This window comes from Montipora foliosa, unplaced genomic scaffold, assembly GCF_036669935.1.
Source record: "Montipora foliosa isolate CH-2021 unplaced genomic scaffold, ASM3666993v2 scaffold_474, whole genome shotgun sequence".
Lineage (NCBI taxonomy): Eukaryota > Metazoa > Cnidaria > Anthozoa > Scleractinia > Acroporidae > Montipora > Montipora foliosa.
In genome coordinates, this window is record NW_027179783.1 from 465,001 (window position 1) to 486,688 (window position 21,688).

The following is a 21,688-nucleotide window of genomic DNA, read 5'->3' on the forward strand; positions in this document are numbered from 1 at the left end:
GTTCTACCCATCGATCTCTATTGAATTGCTAAGTGAAGCCCTACAATTTGCATCTGAATATGTCACCATAACCGACAACGAACGGCATATTATTCTTCAAGCAAAGAGTTCTATTCTCTACAGTTATGGTGAACCATGGGGTAGAAAAACCTCATCTAATCTTTTTGATGTCACTATGGGGAGCTACGACGGTGCTGAATCTTGCGAGCTTGTTGGTACTTATCTCCTCTACAAAATCAAAGAGAAGTTTGGCAGTACATGCGATTTTGGCTTATACAGAGATGACGGGCTCGGCATATCCAAAGCACCACCACGGCAAACCGAGCTCATCAAAATAGATCTGTGCGGTATTTTAAGAAATTACGGCTTGAAAATTACAATCGAGGCCAACAAAAAAACCGTAAATTTTCTAGATGTCACCCTCAACCTGTCTAATGGGAAATACATGGCCCACACCAAACCCGGAAACATCCCACTCTACGTCAACAAGAAATCAAATCATCCACCTCGCATTATAGAAAACACTCCGAAATCCATCAACAAACGTTTGTCCGAAATCTCAATTGATGAGCATTCGTTTAACGAAGCGGCACCTCTTTATCAGAAAGCCCTCGATGACAGCGGATACAATCACCGGCTCGCATTCACACCAAGAATTACACAGTCTTCGAGCTCCTCCAGAGGGAACCGCCACAGGAACATCATTTGGTACAACCCACCTTTTAGCAAGAACGTGGCTACAAACGTTGGACGAACGTTCCTTAAGATCCTCGACGAAGAGTTCCCTGAAAGTCATGTATTACACAAAATCTTCAACTGCAACACAGTAAAGATCAGCTACTGTTACATGCCCAACCTCAAACAGAAGATCGATGGTAACAATAAATCAACGTTACTGAAAACATCTGCACCACCAGTTTTGAAAGCATGCAACTGCCGAATACCAGCAAACTGCCCTATGGCCGGACATTGCCTTACATCATCCGTGGTTTACCAAGCTACAGTGACAACTGAGGATAACAGGCCAGCCCAAACTTATGTTGGACTCACTGAGAACTCTTTTAAAACAAGATTTGCTAATCACAAATCTTCTTTCAACAACCCCGACAAGAGATTCAGTACAGAGCTCAGTAAGCATGTTTGGTGTTTGAAGGAAGAAAGATTGAAATTCAAGATCACCTGGAAATTTTTATAATTGGTTCACTAACATCCGGGACAAAGATATGCACTCGTTCATTGCATTTGACGTAGTAGAGTTCTACCCATCGATCTCTATTGAATTGCTAAGTGAAGCCCTACAATTTGCATCTGAATATGTCACCATAACCGACAACGAACGGCATATTATTCTTCAAGCAAAGAGTTCTATTCTCTACAGTTATGGTGAACCATGGGGTAGAAAAACCTCATCTAATCTTTTTGATGTCACTATGGGGAGCTACGACGGTGCTGAATCTTGCGAGCTTGTTGGTACTTATCTCCTCTACAAAATCAAAGAGAAGTTTGGCAGTACATGCGATTTTGGCTTATACAGAGATGACGGGCTCGGCATATCCAAAGCACCACCACGGCAAACCGAGCTCATCAAAATAGATCTGTGCGGTATTTTAAGAAATTACGGCTTGAAAATTACAATCGAGGCCAACAAAAAAACCGTAAATTTTCTAGATGTCACCCTCAACCTGTCTAATGGGAAATACATGGCCCACACCAAACCCGGAAACATCCCACTCTACGTCAACAAGAAATCAAATCATCCACCTCGCATTATAGAAAACACTCCGAAATCCATCAACAAACGTTTGTCCGAAATCTCAATTGATGAGCATTCGTTTAACGAAGCGGCACCTCTTTATCAGAAAGCCCTCGATGACAGCGGATACAATCACCGGCTCGCATTCACACCAAGAATTACACAGTCTTCGAGCTCCTCCAGAGGGAACCGCCACAGGAACATCATTTGGTACAACCCACCTTTTAGCAAGAACGTGGCTACAAACGTTGGACGAACGTTCCTTAAGATCCTCGACGAAGAGTTCCCTGAAAGTCATGTATTACACAAAATCTTCAACTGCAACACAGTAAAGATCAGCTACTGTTACATGCCCAACCTCAAACAGAAGATCGATGGTAACAATAAATCAACGTTACTGAAAACATCTGCACCACCAGTTTTGAAAGCATGCAACTGCCGAATACCAGCAAACTGCCCTATGGCCGGACATTGCCTTACATCATCCGTGGTTTACCAAGCTACAGTGACAACTGAGGATAACAGGCCAGCCCAAACTTATGTTGGACTCACTGAGAACTCTTTTAAAACAAGATTTGCTAATCACAAATCTTCTTTCAACAACCCCGACAAGAGATTCAGTACAGAGCTCAGTAAGCATGTTTGGTGTTTGAAGGAAGAAAGATTGAAATTCAAGATCACCTGGAAAATTTTGAAACAAACTTCTCCTTACAACCCTGTCTCGAACCGATGTAATTTGTGCCTATGGGAGAAATATTTTTTATTATTTGTAGACCTGAACTGGCGACCTTGAACAAGCATAATGAGCTGGTAACTTCCTGTAGGCACGCTAGCAAATTTCTCCTAAAGAACTTTAAGCCCACAATTGCCGCGCGCTAGCAAGTGAATTCCGCGAGCTGTTAAAACCCAAATTGCGCGAGCGTAAGTACATCTATCATCAGCAAGCGTTGTAACGAACTTTTCATTTGGCTATTTTATCTGAGGAGTGCCGCACTTGTTGTGCGGTACGAAACTAGTTAGTAATAAAATGCCAAGTCATCCCTTTTGTTGATCACATCACCTGGATTATATATTTATATATATAACTGCAGACAGTACTTTTTTTCATGAAAACAGCCTTTATTCACAATAAAAACACACGCCAGTTACAAATTAAAAAGCACAAAAAAGTCACTAGAAACTAAGAGCCGGAGTAGGCAGCTAGCAACAAGGGCCTGGGGCCCTAACAGCAGAGTCCATGAGCAGAGCAAATTCCCTGCAGAGATCCCCGGATTGTGGACACCGCGAACAGCGCACGGACAAATGGAATCCATGACCCAGATGTACTTCTAAATATTGATATGAGGAAATCCGTTCGCCATGGCACAAAAACCGTCCAAGACCCAAACATCGTGGAAGCGAGATTCAGAAAGAGAGTTATAATCCAAGAAGACTCTCTGCTTAAGATCATAGGAAACATAACGGATGATGGCACGATGGTCTTCTTTGCCGTTGCAGAAAGTGGCCCTGTTTCGAAAGGTCCAAATGCCATAAAGAATGGATTTCGTCAAATGGCGCGCGAGCCGAGCCCTCTTAGCACTAAGAGAGGGCCAGCGGAAGAAAAAAACCGTTAAAAGGTTTGCAACAAACTGCCTACCAAGCAACAGGGAGAGAACTGGCACAAAGTGTAGCCAGACTCTTTTGACCCTTAGACAATTTAAAAAGCAATGGTCAATGGTCTCTCGTCGCGGACAAGAGGCACAGCGACCAGATGAGATACAACCCCAATTGAAAAGGGAATCACGCACCTTGACGCCGCGGAGGATAATAAGCCAAAAGACATCGTTCTTATAGTTCTCAGTGAAGGGGTCCCGGACGAGAGACCAATGACCATCGAGGGAGAACCCTGGCCCAATGACCTGGGACCATTGACGCGGCAAGATTGGCGGGGATGAGTTGATTGAAAGTAGCTTTTGATACAAGGTTTTACAAACTAGGGCACTGTCTCCCACCCTGGATAGAGTATCAAGACAGGCCTCGTAAAAGGGAGTTGGAGAAGAAGCACTGGGAGAGGAGTTATCCCGTAAGGAAGACCATTCGGAACGCAGGGAGGACAAGCGACGCCCCAAAAAGTATTTACATAGAAAAAAACTAGAATCATCAGGGGAATTAAGCACGGAGGCCATCCCCGCCAATCTCAAAGCCTGGGCCTTTAAGACAAGATTGTCAAGATTGACACCCCCAAATTTCAATTTCAAAAAGCAAGTGTTACGACTCACCGTCTCCATTTTTGAGCCCCATAAGAAGGGCCAGATCAAGGCATTAACCCGCGCAATGACCCATTTTGGGAGAGTAAGAACTCTAGCAAGGTAAAGCAGCCTGCTCAAACCAAGTGTATTGATAATTAGGGCCTTACCGGGAAGGGATAGGGATCTCGACTTCCAGAGATTGAGGGATTTCTCCAGTTTCTCAAGTTTAGGCTGCCAATTAAAGTGCTCTGTAGGGATGGTGCCAAACACTACCCCCAAGATTTTCATTTTCTTAACCCAGGTGAGGCCCAAAGGCTCATCAGAACGAAACCTCCAGGCCCCCAGCCACATTGCTTCAGTTTTGGTGTGATTCAGTTTCGCACCGGTACCCCTTTCATAGACACAGCTGAAAAGCTTAGACAAGGATCGAAGATCCTTGAGTACAGTCGTAGTGTCATCGGCATACAAGCGAACACGTGCTTGCCGCCCTCTGGCACCAGGGAGGAGGAACCCCTCAACCCCTGGACAACGGCGAATGAGGGACGCTAATACCTCAACACAAAGGACATAAAGTAAGGGACACAAAGGGTCCCCCTGTCGCACCCCACGCGCAAGAGAAATCCTCTGAGATAGCCAACCGTTTAAGATAATCTGCATAAAGGCACCATTGTAAAATGTTGAGATCCACCGGCAAAGCTCAGGTCCAAAACCATAAACCTGGAGAGGATGCAGGAGAAAGGAACGGTTGACACGGTCAAAGGCTTTCTCTTGGTCAAGGCTGACTAAGATTGCGGATTCATCCGTCCGTTGAATGTAGTCCAAAACATCACGCAAAAGAGTAACATTAGAAAAAATACTTCGGCCAGGAACGGAGCAAGTCTGATCAGGGTGGACAATATATTCAAGAACCTTGGAAAGACGAGAAGTCATTGCTTTAGAAATAATCTTATAATCCACATTCAAAAGAGAGATGGGCCGCCAGTTTTTTAAGTGCTTAATATCACCACGTTTCTTAAAAATAAGCCGGGTGACGCTACCTTTCATCGAGCCGCAAAGCTCGCCATCGGAGAAACACTGGTTAGAAACACGGAGTAAAAGGGGACTCAAAGTCTCCCAAAAATGAAGATAAAATTCAACTGATAATCCGTCAGATCCCGGTGACTTCCCGGTATTAAGACTCTTAACAGAGTTCGTTAATTCGTCAAGCGACAAGGATCCCTCGCACGAAGCGCGTTGAGGAGGAGAAAGGGACTTTTCAACAGATTCTAAACAACGCTGTTTAAAAAACGCGTCAATAGGCTCATCAGTGAAAAGATCTGAATAGAAGCGCACATGCGCACGTTCAATTTCTTCACGCGTGAACACCTCTACATCATCAGAATTAAGAATAGAAGAAACAATATTACGCTCAAAGCGTTCACGTTCAAGCTTAAAGAAAAATCGCGTGGGCCTTTCTTCCTCCTCAAGCCACTGAACTCTAGAACGGATTTTAGAACCGTCTAACTTTTCCAAGGTAAGAGCCTTAAGCTTACTTTCGAGCTCGGAAATTTCAGGACTAACTGAAGGATTACCAGAAGTAAGCTGACGTTTTAGCTTAATAATCCGGTTAACTAAAAGAACACGTTCGTGCGAGAGATCCCTGCTCTTTTCCCTGGCAAAGAAAATGATCTCAGAGCGGATAGAGTTTTTAAAGAAGTCCCACCAAACTTTAACCGAAGGAAAGTGTTGCGAGCAATTGGCTAAATGATTGATACAATTCGAAATATAGTCGCAAAACACATCATCATTCAAAAGTGAATTATTAAACTTCCAAATGCCAGGACCACGGAGGTTATTCCCAGTGGGCTGGAAGGAAAGACAAACAAAATCATGGTCGGAAAAAACACAAGGGTTGATTTCACAAGAAACAACAGAAGGCATGAAGTTCTTAGAAACAAAAAACTTATCTAAACGCGAACCAATTGAAAAATCCGAATTAAACCATGTGCACTGGCACACTCTCGGATGTAGCTTGCGCCAGACATCAATTAAAGAAAAGGCTGAACGCAAATCAGTAAGGCACTTAGCAGGCACAAAGTTGCCGCCAAATTTATCAAGGTTGTGATCGTAACAATTATAATCACCAGCAATTATTAAGACATCAGAAGATAAAAAGTATTCATGCAAACTTCTGAAAAACACTTTCTTTTCGGCCAAGTTGGTGGGAGCATAAATGTTAATTAAATTAATCCTTAGGTCGTCAAGTTTTAACAATAGACTAACAACCCTCCCCGACGTGTCTCTTTTCCAGCGACTGACGTTGCCAGAAAAAGATTCAGAAAGGCAAGTAAGGACACCACCTTGTTTGCCTACAGCAGGGGACCAAAAACAAGGTCCACGCCAGGCACAAGAGAAAACGCGGAAAACCTCAGGATCAGTAATCTTCGTTTCCTGAAAACAGAAAACGTCATAAGAGGTACGAAGACTATATATGAGATAGTCTTGGAAAAGCTTACTGAAACCACGAGAATTTAAGGAAAGAATTTTGGAAGTCATGAAGGGTGAGGGTTCTTAGTCTTTTTACTAGAACTGACCGGCATAGGTGACGTTGATTTACGCGCAGGTGGACCATCTGTGAAGTCTAGTCTGGCAGGCTTGCGTTTCGGTGCAACTCGAAGAGGTTGAGGACGGATAGGAATCTGTGATGGGCCCAGCGGAACTGTAGGGCCAGGATCCTCAGGAATCTCCATCGCAGCAATAGCTTGATCAGAAGCAGTAGAACGTTGCGAATCAGCTGCAGCGACAAGCTGTAGATCAGACAAAGTAGGAGAGCCAGAAATGATGCTCGACGGAAGAGAAGGCTCTTAGGACAAAGGAGGAGACAGGGACGACGATTCAACAGGCGAAAGGAGGGACTGAGACGATTGCGTAGTTTGTGATGACTGAGAGAACTGTGTAGATTGGGAAGACTGCGAAGGTTGTGTGGAGGGCTGCTTTGGGGTGTTCTGGGACAGTGATGAAGGTTGACCAGAAGATGGCGACAGTGATGATTGCGATGAGAGGGGAACACAGGAAGGTGTAGGAGGTAGTACATCAGGAGAAGACTGCGTAGGAGGCTGTGAAGGAGGAATATCAGGTAAAGACTGCTTTAAAGGAATTGAAGAAGGCGGGCCATCGGGAGAAGGCTCATCAGGAGGAGGCTGCGGGGGAGACTGTGACGGTCGAGACTCTGGAAGGGGAGCAGGAGCAGCATCATTATCACCAGTGTCAACTTTTTCAGGGCGCCGCCACCAAGATAATTTACAATCAATGGCATAGTGGCCGTCCTCTTTGCAAATACTGCACTTGATTTCTTCTTTACAGTCGCTGAAGGTGTGACCCAGTTGGTCACAGTTAAAGCATATCACGTTACGGCACACCTTTGCGACATGATCAGGAAGATGGCACTTTCTGCAAGTAGGAACCTGTCCCTCGTGTTTGACTCTAAGAAGCTTCCTGCCGAAACGTAGGAAGGACGGAATCGACTCAGATAGCTCCATTCTAGCAACGCGTGTTCCATTCTTGATGCCCTCGTAGCCCTGTAGATTACATCTGCGGAAGCCGAGGACAGATCCATAGCGGCTGAGACGATGGGCCAGTGCTTCATCAGAAAGCTCGAAGGGAGTATCATACACAACAACAAAGGTACACGTAGAAGATGAATTACGATGACGACGGATAAAAGAAGATTTACGAAGGAAAAGATTACGGTACTCACTGGTGGAAAACGTCACGGAAACAAAGCCATTAGGATTGCGTTGGAGACATCTGACCGCAGCAGCACGGATACCACAGTTCTTTAGATCGGCAAGCACTTGGGATAAAGAAGTGTCCTTGTCGGAAAGAGAAAAATGTGCCGTACGTATACATGGTCGCTCGGGCAAAATGTTCAGCGGATGGATAGAATCCTTCTCTGCGTCAGTAAGACGTTCAGCATTCCTCATTATATAATCAACACTGGATTGACTAGACACACTGGAGTGTCGACGACGCCCAACCATTTGGGCATAAGACGGGATATCAGCAATTTCCATGTTCTCTTCAGTTTTGGAAAGGTCCGCCCAGCTATGCTGGGGATCGACAACATTACCTGCCATACTACTGCAAAGGCCACAAAATGACCAATACAGCAATAGCACAAGCGAAAAAACAGACTGATAGGGCTTCGCCCTGGGTTAGCCCAACGATAAACTGATAAAAGGCCTGGGCCTCATCAGTGCAGTGCTGATGTCTGGGATGGAGGTTAAGCTTATAAAGCCACCCCAAATGTCCCACACATGTGGTACATCTAAGCCATGCCAGAGTGCTCAAACTAGCGAGCTAGTGAGCATGCGCAATTGCTAGCGGCAATGACTCATCCCAGTAGAGTGCTCAATTTGGACATGAAAGCAAAAGCTTTGTAATGCCAAAGAGCTATATATATATATATATATATATATATATATATACACGGAAGAAAAAAACACATAAACTACAAGTTCATCCCTACAAGCCTGTTTCGTGGTCGCCCACTCATCAGGGGATTTCTGATGAGTGGGCGACCACGAAACAGGCTTGTAGGGATAAACTTGTAGTTTATGTGTTTTTTTCTTCCGTATATATTTCGCTCTACTTCTATTTATTGAGCACTGTTTTACGAAAATCAAGTTTCACAATTTATATATATATATATATATATAGATACGTAGACTTGAACTAGGTCAAAAACATTTATTTGCTACTCCGAGTTTCATGCTTCTCACGAAGCAATCATCAGGCAACTGCCAAAAAGAAGGAATACATGGTGTTTTACAGTGATTTTGAAAATAACGGTAGCAATTCACTATAGGCTGGGGTGCATAGCAACGGTTAAACAATACAAACTGTTTCCAGTGAGCTGCTAAAAATAAGCCTTAAATAATTACGCTATTGAGAAGGAATTTCTTTGCATGTCTGCAACTTGTTACAAGCTCATTTCTGTTGTTAAGGGTCGCCAAATCTGGTCTACAAATTATATAGTATTTCTCCCACAGATATAAATTACACTTCTTCGTTACATTTGAATAGGATCTCGCATGCCTAACAATCCGCCATTTAATGTGATAGTCGACTTTCTTGTCTTTCAAACCCCATACATATTTACTAAGTTCAGTGGAATTTCTGTAGCGTTCATTTCTAAAGGAACATGTGTGGTTTCTATAACGTGATTTGAATGATGTGTCGCAAAGACCGATGTAAGTTTGCTTTGACTGAGATGTTGTGACCTCTGCTTGATAGATGGTATTCCGCACGTTGCACTTTCCGTCTAGAGGGCAGGATCTTTTGTCACGGCAGTTGCAAGTGTTGATAGTTTGAGCGGGTGGATTTGATGACTTGTTAATGACGGCTTTATTTTGGTTGGAGATAATTGTTTTTACATTGCTCATGCAGCTATAACTAATTTTGAGAGTGTTCCGGTTGAAAATTCTGTGCAAAGGGTGTGATTTTGGGAAGTGCTTGCCGATTAGGGTGAGGAAAAGGTTGGAAAGTGTTTCCTCACCCTAATCGGCAAGCACTTCCCAAAATCACACCCTTTGCACAGAATTTTCAACCGGAACACTCTCAAAATTAGTTATAGCTGCATGAGCAATGTAAAAACAATTATCTCCAACCAAAATAAAGCCGTCATTAACAAGTCATCAAATCCACCCGCTCAAACTATCAACACTTGCAACTGCCGTGACAAAAGATCCTGCCCTCTAGACGGAAAGTGCAACGTGCGGAATACCATCTATCAAGCAGAGGTCACAACATCTCAGTCAAAGCAAACTTACATCGGTCTTTGCGACACATCATTCAAATCACGTTATAGAAACCACACATGTTCCTTTAGAAATGAACGCTACAGAAATTCCACTGAACTTAGTAAATATGTATGGGGTTTGAAAGACAAGAAAGTCGACTATCACATTAAATGGCGGATTGTTAGGCATGCGAGATCCTATTCAAATGTAACGAAGAAGTGTAATTTATGTCTGTGGGAGAAATACTATATAATTTGTAGACCAGATTTGGCGACCCTTAACAACAGAAATGAGCTTGTAACAAGTTGCAGACATGCAAAGAAATTCCTTCTCAATAGCGTAATTATTTAAGGCTTATTTTTAGCAGCTCACTGGAAACAGTTTGTATTGTTTAACCGTTGCTATGCACCCCAGCCTATAGTGAATTGCTACCGTTATTTTCAAAATCACTGTAAAACACCATGTATTCCTTCTTTTTGGCAGTTGCCTGATGATTGCTTCGTGAGAAGCATGAAACTCGGAGTAGCAAATAAATGTTTTTGACCTAGTTCAAGTCTACGTATCTATTCAAAGCTCTGGTAAACCCATTGAGCACTTTTAGCTGATGATCAATTTATCACGTCATTTCATTATATATATATATATATATATATATATATATATATATGAGTGGGCGACCACGAAACAGGCTTGTGGGGATGAACTTGTAGTTTATTTGTTTTTTTCTTCCACATATACTTCGCTCTACTTCTATGTCTTGAGCACTGTTTTACGAAAATCAAGTTTCATACTTTATTTCACTTTGACTTCACGGAGTAATAAATAAGTTGAATGAAAAATGGAGTCAAAAGCAAACTACTCACAGGTCCATGTTTAATGTAGCGAGCAGACGTTTCGCTCTTCGGGCTTCTTCAGTGATCACGATACAAGCTAAAAAATACTTGGCTGGAACTAAGTCGGCTACACGATCTTAAGTATGTGAAAAAGTGATAGTTACGAAATCAACAAATTACTAAATTGCAAGAAATTTACAAGCAAGTACTAATGAGTTGGTGACAAAATAAGCTAACTTGTAGCCAAAAAACAACTTGCACAATAGTAGATAATTTGTTAGTCCCCAATCTTTCTTCCTTCAAACACCAAACATGCTTATTGAGCTCTGTACTGAATCTCTTGTCGGGGTTGTTGAAAGAAGATTTGTGATTAGCAAATCTTGTTTTAAAAGAGTTCTCAGTGAGTCCAACATAAGTTTGGGCTGGCCTTTTATCCTCAGTTGTCACTGTAGCTTGGTAAACCACGGATGATGTAAGGCAATGTCCGGCCATAGGGCAGTTTGCTGGTATTCGGCAGTTGCATGCTTTCAAAACTGGTGGTGCAGATGTTTTCAGTAACGTTGATTTATTGTTACCATCGATCTTCTGTTTGAGGTTGGGCATGTAACAGTAGCTGATCTTTACTGTGTTGCGGTTGAAGATTTTGTGTAATACATGACTTTCAGGGAACTCTTCGTCGAGGATCTTAAGGAACGTTCGTCCAACGTTTGTAGCCACGTTCTTGCTAAAAGGTGGGTTGTACCAAATGATGTTCCTGTGGCGGTTCCCTCTGGAGGAGCTCGAAGACTGTGTAATTCTTGGTGTGAATGCGAGCCGGTGATTGTATCCGCTGTCATCGAGGGCTTTCTGATAAAGAGGTGCCGCTTCGTTAAACGAATGCTCATCAATTGAGATTTCGGACAAACGTTTGTTGATGGATTTCGGAATGTTTTCTATAATGCGAGGTGGATGATTTGATTTCTTGTTGACGTAGAGTGGGATGTTTCCGGGTTTGGTGTGGGCCATGTATTTCCCATTAGACAGGTTGAGGGTGACATCTAGAAAATTTACGGTTTTTTTGTTGGCCTCGATTGTAATTTTCAAGCCGTAATTTCTTAAAATACCGCACAGATCTATTTTGATGAGCTCGGTTTGCCGTGGTGGTGCTTTGGATATGCCGAGGCCGTCATCTCTGTATAAGCCAAAATCGCATGTACTGCCAAACTTCTCTTTGATTTTGTAGAGGAGATAAGTACCAACAAGCTCGCAAGATTCAGCACCGTCGTAGCTCCCCATAGTGACGTCAAAAAGATTAGATGAGGTTTCTTTACCCCATGGTTCACCATAACTGTAGAGAATAGAACTCTTTGCTTGAAGAATAATATGGCGTTCGTTGTCGGTTATGGTGACATATTCAGATGCAAATTGTAGGGCTTCACTTAGCAATTCAATAGAGATCGATGGGTAGAACTCTACTACGTCGAATGCAATGAACGAGTGCATATCTTTGTCCCGGATGTTAGTGAACCAATTATAAAAATTTCCAGGTGATCTTGAATTTCAATCTTTCTTCCTTCAAACACCAAACATGCTTACTGAGCTCTGTACTGAATCTCTTGTCGGGGTTGTTGAAAGAAGATTTGTGATTAGCAAATCTTGTTTTAAAAGAGTTCTCAGTGAGTCCAACATAAGTTTGGGCTGGCCTGTTATCCTCAGTTGTCACTGTAGCTTGGTAAACCACGGATGATGTAAGGCAATGTCCGGCCATAGGGCAGTTTGCTGGTATTCGGCAGTTGCATGCTTTCAAAACTGGTGGTGCAGATGTTTTCAGTAACGTTGATTTATTGTTACCATCGATCTTCTGTTTGAGGTTGGGCATGTAACAGTAGCTGATCTTTACTGTGTTGCAGTTGAAGATTTTGTGTAATACATGACTTTCAGGGAACTCTTCGTCGAGGATCTTAAGGAACGTTCGTCCAACGTTTGTAGCCATGTTCTTGCTAAAAGGTGGGTTGTACCAAATGATGTTCCTGTGGCGGTTCCCTCTGGAGGAGCTCGAAGACTGTGTAATTCTTGGTGTGAATGCGAGCCGGTGATTGTATCCGCTGTCATCGAGGGCTTTCTGATAAAGAGGTGCCGCTTCGTTAAACGAATGCTCATCAATTGAGATTTCGGACAAACGTTTGTTGATGGATTTCGGAATGTTTTCTATAATGCGAGGTGGATGATTTGATTTCTTGTTGACGTAGAGTGGGATGTTTCCGGGTTTGGTGTGGGCCATGTATTTCCCATTAGACAGGTTGAGGGTGACATCTAGAAAATTTACGGTTTTTTTGTTGGCCTCGATTGTAATTTTCAAGCCGTAATTTCTTAAAATACCGCACAGATCTATTTTGATGAGCTCGGTTTGCCGTGGTGGTGCTTTGGATATGCCGAGGCCGTCATCTCTGTATAAGCCAAAATCGCATGTACTGCCAAACTTCTCTTCGATTTTGTAGAGGAGATAAGTACCAACAAGCTCGCAAGATTCAGCACCGTCGTAGCTCCCCATAGTGACGTCAAAAAGATTAGATGAGGTTTCTTTACCCCATGGTTCACCATAACTGTAGAGAATAGAACTCTTTGCTTGAAGAATAATATGGCGTTCGTTGTCGGTTATGGTGACATATTCAGATGCAAATTGTAGGGCTTCACTTAGCAATTCAATAGAGATCGATGGGTAGAACTCTACTACGTCGAATGCAATGAACGAGTGCATATCTTTGTCCCGGATGTTAGTGAACCAATTATAAAAATTTCCAGGTGATCTTGAATTTCAATCTTTCTTCCTTCAAACACCAAACATGCTTACTGAGCTCTGTACTGAATCTCTTGTCGGGGTTGTTGAAAGAAGATTTGTGATTAGCAAATCTTGTTTTAAAAGAGTTCTCAGTGAGTCCAACATAAGTTTGGGCTGGCCTGTTATCCTCAGTTGTCCTCAGTTATATATATATATATATATATATAACTGTTCCCGGCCGAACCACATTTTCACTCATGCAATCAGTTGTCCAGATTCCTCTCCTCAATCTACTGTTATATATATATATATATATATATATATATATATGAGTGGGCGACCACGAAACAGGCTTGTGGGGATGAACTTGTAGTTTATTTGTTTTTTTTTTCCACATATACTTCGCTCTACTTCTATGTCTTGAGCACTGTTTTACGAAAATCAAGTTTCATACTTTATTTCACTTTGACTTCACGGAGTAATAAATAAGTTGAATGAAAAATGGAGTCAAAAGCAAACTACTCACAGGTCCATGGTTAATGTAGCGAGCAGACGTTTCGCTCTTCGGGCTTCTTCAGTGATCACGATACAAGCTAAAAAATACTTGGCTGGAACTAAGTCGGCTACACGATCTTAAGTATGTGAAAAAGTGATAGTTACGAAATCAACAAATTACTAAATTGCAAGAAATTTACAAACAAGTACTAATGAGTTGGTGACAAAATAAGCTAACTTGTAGCCAAAAAACAACTTGCACAATAGTAGATAATTTGTTAGTCCCCAATAACTCGTAAAGTAAACAATATAGAGTTATTAATTTTGGGGCTGAGACCATCACAATAAAAAATTAAAAAGTTACCATGGTATCATCAGAAATTTCACTCAGTGTTTTGGACCTCACCCTCCTTTTAGTTGATTGGTTTATCCAGACAGATATCTCTTCCAAACCTACGGATCATCTATTTATTGCGCAACATTGCCCACCCGTCTCATTGTACCAGGGCTACCCGTTCGGAGTTGCTACAAGAGTTCCCAGAAACTGTTCCACAATTGAAAAGTTTGAGGAACGTAGCGAGCAATATCAGAATTATCTAGTTGATCGTGGTTACCACCCTTCTAAAGTTAAAACACAATTTGATAAGGCCAAAGATACACCCGGAGAGGACCTCCTTTCACCTAAAGAACGAGAGAAAATTTTTTTTTTTCCGTTGTGGTTGATTTTAACCCACATTTGCCCACATTATTCCTCATTACATTATCTATCGAGGCATGACTACACCCTTCTTCTTCTCATATAGTTTGTGGCCTTGTTAAGTCAGACTTTACACTGTAGCATGCCTTCATTGGCAATTTTTCCTGGACTAGTCTAGGCTTCAATGATAGTTTGCTTTGGATCACCAATTAGAGTGTACCCACACTGTGGTGTGGGTAGGTGATTGTTGGTTGTCTGACCAAAGCACAGGGGTGGGGAGGGTACCTTTTCTTCAAGTTTGTGACGGTAGGAGAATTGGCTTGTTTTCACAATTTCTGCAGGCACCTTTTGACAAATCCAGTTAGAAATTTATAGTTATCTGTGCGTTTCTCTCCAGAATGGCATTCTGTGAGCCAGGCTGAGTAAATCGAGTGTGATCAGCCGATTTTTGACTGAATTTTAGGCGTTTGGCCCTTAATTTGTGGCCTTGTTAAGTCAGACTTTACACTGTAGCATGCCTTCATTGGCAATTTTTCCTGGACTAGTCTAGGTTTCAATGATAGTTTGGTTTTGATCACCAATTAGAGTGAACCCTTCTTCTTCTCATATATATATATATATATCTGAGCGAATTTGCTAAAAGGTAGCTATTGGAGTTTTCGCGTGTTCAAGCCATTGTGGCCTCTCAAAATTGAGGGGGCTGGCCGTCAAGGCCTGCTTTGCCAAACAGCCCAGGGACAGTTCTAACTCTGAGTTGTGTGTCAAAAGCACAGGGCTGGGGGGGAGGGGGGGGGGTTGCTGCTTTGAGACTTTAACTGCAGTTAGAGTTTGTGGCCTTGTTAAAGGGCATCTGACGGAAAAAATTGTATATTTTTTTATCGTCGATTTGATTAGCCCTTAGTATAAATACTTGCTTTTTGCCGAAAGTTTGACTTCATAAGCAAAAGCGAATTAAATAGGAATTTTTTTCCACGGTCGTTTGGCGGCCATTTTGAAAACGCTTTTGGTTGATGTCACGTGTGGTCATTACGTCATAAGTGTGTAAGAAGTGGAGCAGTCCGGTCAAATCCCTCGGTTTGCGTCGCGTACAAGTCGCACACAAAACTTCTGTTGGATGCCGTCTAATAACAATTAGCGGTGATGAGGCACAAACACGTTCATTATTTATCCTTTGTCGCATGTGTCAACCACGGATTAAATGAATTGACCGACGAAGGTCAAAACTTCTTAAAAGATAAATGTAAACATTGTAACATACAGAATGCCATAGAAAGCCATAGTAGTAGTTTGCTATCAAAGTATAACGGCAGTAAAGCACGGATTGCTTAGACCATTAATTTTTTTACATCAACGAAGATCTAAGTTGTACATTCTGAAATGTTTTAGCAAAATATGAGACGACACATAAGCAAGGCGATCGGCTTTAATGATTGTGTCGATGGGACTATTGATTGAAGAGATGAACTTTTTATCGTGTCTTTAATTAAGCCGGCAAGGTGTAGCATTTAAAAATGGAAGACAGATATTTTCAATATAAATAATGTGAATTAATAAAAGCCCAAATAAACACGGTGAATGCAAACGAGTGATTGCGCGAAACGGATGAATGTATGTAAGTTTTTTATTGTCATGTGAGACGTGATATGTGGAAGTTTGGACGAGCCTTTTAATAACTGAAGTTTAAGTTACAACCCAGTTCAGAGGTTACAAGTGTCTCCGCGATGGACTCGGGAAATGAAAAGGCCGGTGATCCAAAGGGAAGCAAGAAAAAGAGAGACCCCGGGAAGCGCTGTGTAGTAATGTTTTGCAATAACACCAATGCGCAAAACGTGAGTTTGCATCAATTTCCGCAAAAATGACCGGCTACGGCAACAATAGATTCAGTTCGTGCTAACGAAAAGAGACGATAACTGGCAGCCAGGATCTGGGCACATCTGCAGTAACCATTTTTCTCCAGAGTGCTACCACGGTATGGGGGCGAAATTGGCTGGGTTTGCTTCCAGACTTAAACTGAAGGATGACGCCGTGCCAACAATTCAAGTAAGTCCTACTGTCCAGCAACTTGACGAAGCACGGAGACTAAAAAGAAAGTTACCTCCCGCGAAAACGAAGGCGGACGAATGAAGTGACAGGGAGACACCAAAGCGGCGAAGTCGCGCTCTATCAAAGTTAACGGCAAATCGGGTACGTTTCTTTTACACAACACTCAACTTAACCCTCTAACTGATTAACAAAATTATGCCATGACAATGCGTGGAATGTGCTTTTAATCATTTCTGCCACTTGAGAACTTGTACTGATACTGATCCAAAGGTATTTTTTTGGCACAAAGCTTGTGGCACAGTTTGAGCAAATGCAAGAGACTGGGTCAGTCGATATGGAAAAGCCATCCACAAGTGGTCATATTGATGACGCGAAAGCCCAAGCAGAACAGGTTCCTGGTTATAACCAAAGTGAGATGTTTTTTCCTTGCGCTGAATTGTTCAAGCAAAACAAAGGAACCCAAAAAGGACTTCGCCGTCCAATTTGTCGTAGTAAAGGTAATTAAACAAACTTGTTATATTAAACATCACATGGACTTTGAAATTATTCTATTAACAACCCGTTGAGATATCTTTGTTGTCTTATTGATCACTTCAGGTGCTCAGGTATCCCCCAAAAAGAAGATTTTGGTTGACATGGGGTCGCAGTGCAACATAGCAAATCTTCCTCTCTTAATCCTCCTCAATGAGGATAAGAAAAGAAACACTCCCTATGATGCACACGAGGAACAACTTCAGCAAGAAATTGATTCCAATCCCTTCGAAGACGTTGACGTTGACGATGAGGACTACACTCCGTCTTTCGAATCAGAAGATGAGGAAAAGGAGGCAGAGGAGAAAGATTCAATCACAAAATCTGAGCAGTAAGACTAAAATTGAACTTTTCTTTGTTTGTGTCTATTATGCGAAGATGACTCAATTGTGCTATCTTTAGTGTTTCCACCGTCGAATAAGGAAATTATAGACATTTCGGACTTCCAATGTTTTTTAAAATTTCATTCCTTGACGATAACACGTTTCCCTTAAACGGGAAAGTTTGAAATTGTATTTCCAAGTCTATGTCAGACATGCCCTTGAAAATGTTCAATTGGTTTATTGTTACAACTTAGATCAAAAGAAGTTAACGACAGTGCTAAACCCCACGAAGAGAGAAAGTTCATTGTGTTCGAGACAAACCTGCTAAGTTTGTTTGCCTCATGTCCCATTTGTGCTGGTTTTGCTGAGGCGCGCATTCTTAAGGAAATCGGTACAATGGTCAAAATACATTACTGGTGCACTGAAGAGAAGTGCAGTTTTACCAACGTTTGGTTCAATCAACCGTTTGTCAGGGGAAGGATGCCTGTTGGAAACTTGTTGCTTTCGTCTTCCATTTTACTATCCGGTGAGTGGCCAGTTATATATGTAGCACAAGAAACCAGAACCAGATACTAAAATCAGACTAGTACACAACGCATGACAGTTTTAACGTGGTCTATACAACGAATTAACCACAAAAATGCGCACGGTAGTTGTAGGGCGAGACTAATGTTCCTTGATCATGGGTAATAAGTGGTGGGTCATGCTTTCCAAAGTCACAAGTAATAACAGAGTTGTTGGCCCCAGAACGCAAAACTTTTTACCCACGCCCAGTGATCAAGAACCATCTCCTGTTCCCGAAATTATATGGACGAGCTGTGATTTTTTTTTCCAAGTGTATGGTCGTCATCGCATGTGTTTGTTTCTCATTTGTTTTTGATCACAGGATCGTCTACAGCTAAAGCTCTCCGGATGTTGAAACTTATGAACGTTGCCTGCATCTCCGAGCGCACCTTCTACAGACACACACGCTTCTACGTCAACCCTGTCGTAATCCAGGAATGGCGCAATCACCAGCAACAACTCCTAGATGACTTGGCTGAACGTGAAGGGGGGCTGGTGGTAGCTGGCGATGGTAGATGTGACTCGCCTGGCTACTGTGCAAAATTTGGTTCGTTTACTTTTATGGAACAACAGATCAACAGAGTGGTGGATTTTCAGCTAGTGCAGGTTAGCACCTACTATTTACCCGGTCCACTCAGTCTCCAAAAGGTCCCATGTCCGCTTCTGTACACTAGCTACGTAAATATAGTATAATTTATTGACTGTATTCTCAACGTGTATTCTTACCAATATAATGTCTTCAATGCCTCGACTTTCATATTATTCCTGACAATACGGACAATGTCAAGATCTTATTATTTTTAGAGCAACGAAGTCAAGAATAGTGCGTGGATGGAACACGAAGGGTTGGTTCGCGCCGTCGGATGTATCAACAATGCTGGACTAAAAATTTCTCAGATTATCACTGACAGGCACAAGCAAAATGAGGCATGGATTCGCAGAAATATGCCTGACACCAGTCACTATTTTGACATCTGGCATGTATCGAAAGGTAATGGATCGATCATGTTACATAAACATAACAGATAGCTGGCACATCCGAACCAATGCATAAGGACCACTTGAGCATCGCTAACGCCCGCCAAGCATACCTTTCTATCATGCTAGATGTATTCAGTTCTAAATATTTAGCAATGTTATTTATATAATCACCTTGGAACAGGTCTTAGCAAAAAGATCGACAAACTGGCCAAAAAGAAAGAATGTGAGGATGTCGCTCAATGGCGCCAGTCCATTTCCAATCACATGTACTGGTGTGCAGCTTCAACACCAGATGGCAATGGTCCATTGATGCAGGCAAAGTGGAAAATGTTACCCCTTCACATCCAAAACTTACATGCTGATGTAAATAATAATTTGTATCCTGAATGTGGGCATGGAGAACTGGAGGGTGAAGCCCGAAATAGACTATGGCTAATACCAGGTAAACAAATAAACAACTATGACTGATGGTACAATTCATGATGCAACAGCATACAGTTCTGACACTAATCTCTCAAGTCAAACTCTGTTCCAACACCAGTTTGGGAACTGAAGGCGACTAAGTAGATTCTATATAATAATGAGATGGGAATATTATATTATTACCGGTATAACTGACCGAGATATCACAATTGGCCAAAAAATATCTGCTCGTGCACATACTTGCTCAAGAGCCAACATGTAAACAGGGTACAGACAGCATTTTAAATGTTTGTAATATTGCCTTAATAAGTTTCTTTTCCTCCAAATTTATTGACTAATGACAACACGGGAAATGAAAGGCTTTTCAGCTTTGATTTGTTGTCCCTTTCCCATTGATTAAAAACGATATAACCAAAAACCCAGAGAATACTATTGTTACTAGATGATCTAAACGTGTTTTTATGCGATGTGTACATGTAAATCCACAGGCTCAACTGCTGCTGTAAAACTAGAGGAACTGGTACTCAAGCCTCAACTACTGAAAGACATAGCCAAACTGTCACCAAGATACTACCTTCAGCTCTAGAAGCAAAACACAGTTTGGACATTCACTTTGTTCCCAAGCACACTGCTTTTTCATACTGGGGAATGTACACACGGTTAGTCGAGTACACTGTAAGGCATTCCTTGCCTTTTTGGTCACCTTTCCTGATAGAGCAGGCAACTATATTCAGTGTTTATTGCTTAACAGATTGTGCCTTTCTGCCTTGCACTACAATGAAAATGCAGACAGAATGCAGGCAGTGACATTGGATGGGAGGCCATGCTATTCCATCAGGTTTCCAAAGGCTAAGAAAGAGGGGCCAGCAGTCAGACAAGTTAAAACAGAACCAACTTATGGTAGGATCAAATCAATAATAAAAAAATAAAAAATAAAAAATAAATAATAATAATAATAATAATAATAATAATAATAATAATAATAATAATAACAATAATAATAATTGTAATAACAGCAGTAAATAATAATAATAAATAATAATAATGTATCACTAAATTTGTTGACAATACAATGATCAACAGAAATCCTATTAATATTGACAAATTAAATGTACTGTTGTTTTCCCCTGCCTAGCTGTACCAGTAGTTCATCCCTGCCCAAATAGTCAGTTGATATCAATATTGTAGTGTGATTCATTGGCTATAATATAAAAATGAAATACAACAATAAATGGGGTACCAAAACAAAAGCAATGACAACTGTACAATATATATCATGACTCGAGCATGGCAAATCATCCCGTAATGCGCCAATCACCTCACACTTCATTGCTAACGTAAGATTTTGTTTCCTAGGTTATTGCTCCAGTGCCATTGCAAAGCTCTTTCTTAGTTACGAGGATAACCCAAGAGCATTGAAGGAGTATATGGGTGTTCTGCAGACCAATACTCCACCACCCCTTGCTGCATCAGCTCAAAGGCCTGACAGAGAAGAAGCAATAGCAAGTTTTGTTAGCAGATATAACAGATCTAGCTTAGTGAATTAGGCTAGGTCCTCACAATTATACATGTACAAGTTTTATGCCCAAAAATGTGTTGTAGTGTTTTCACATGATGTCACGACAGCCATGTTGGTGTCGCACACTAGTCATGTGGGAATTGAAATACTATTTCACGCAAATTATTTCTTTTGTTTTCTTAATCCAATATGGTGGCTAGTCATGACTGCAAAGCACTCTACAAAAATAAAATTCAAGTTTGTCTATTGCTATTCATCTGCATATCTAAATCCTGAAAACACCATATCATCTTCAGACCTCCTAGGCTCTTGGAAGTGAGCTCTGATGCAGTTAACTGCACAAGAAGGCAGAGGAACTCTGATTTCCTTGCCAAGAACTCCCCAGCACCACCTAACTAATTGCCTGTAGGCTACGTGCCTACTCTTTTTATGATCAGGACCTTCATATGCAGAGGCCCCACACTGTTGTTTGTACTGAAGCCAAGCTGCCTGTAACACCCAGTGGTTGAGGCACACAGCCTGGAAGCCAGGGTGCTGAACAATACAATCCGGAGGTGCTCCTAGGTGCTCTATCTCGACAGCCTCCAAATTTTTTCTTTGAATCTCCTCAATCTCCCGGCAGCAAATATTCTCTTCTTCTCGCCACATCTTGTGGCAATTTCCCCAGAGGCACCTATTCATCAACGATAGTTTATAATTGAAAAGGTCATGAGAGGGAATTGAACACTACATCAATTCAGAGACCTTCTTACTGTGCAAA

General features: G+C 41.8%; 1 protein-coding gene across 1 annotated transcript; it reads left to right on the forward strand.

Moving 5' to 3' along the window:
* The first annotated feature begins 1,223 nt into the window (after positions 1 to 1,223).
* LOC137989795 (uncharacterized) lies at positions 1,224 to 2,546 on the forward strand. The gene has a single exon (XM_068835446.1). The coding sequence runs from the start codon at positions 1,224 to 1,226 to the stop codon at positions 2,544 to 2,546; it is 1,323 nt and encodes a 440-aa protein (XP_068691547.1).
* The last annotated feature ends 19,142 nt before the right edge of the window (positions 2,547 to 21,688 follow it).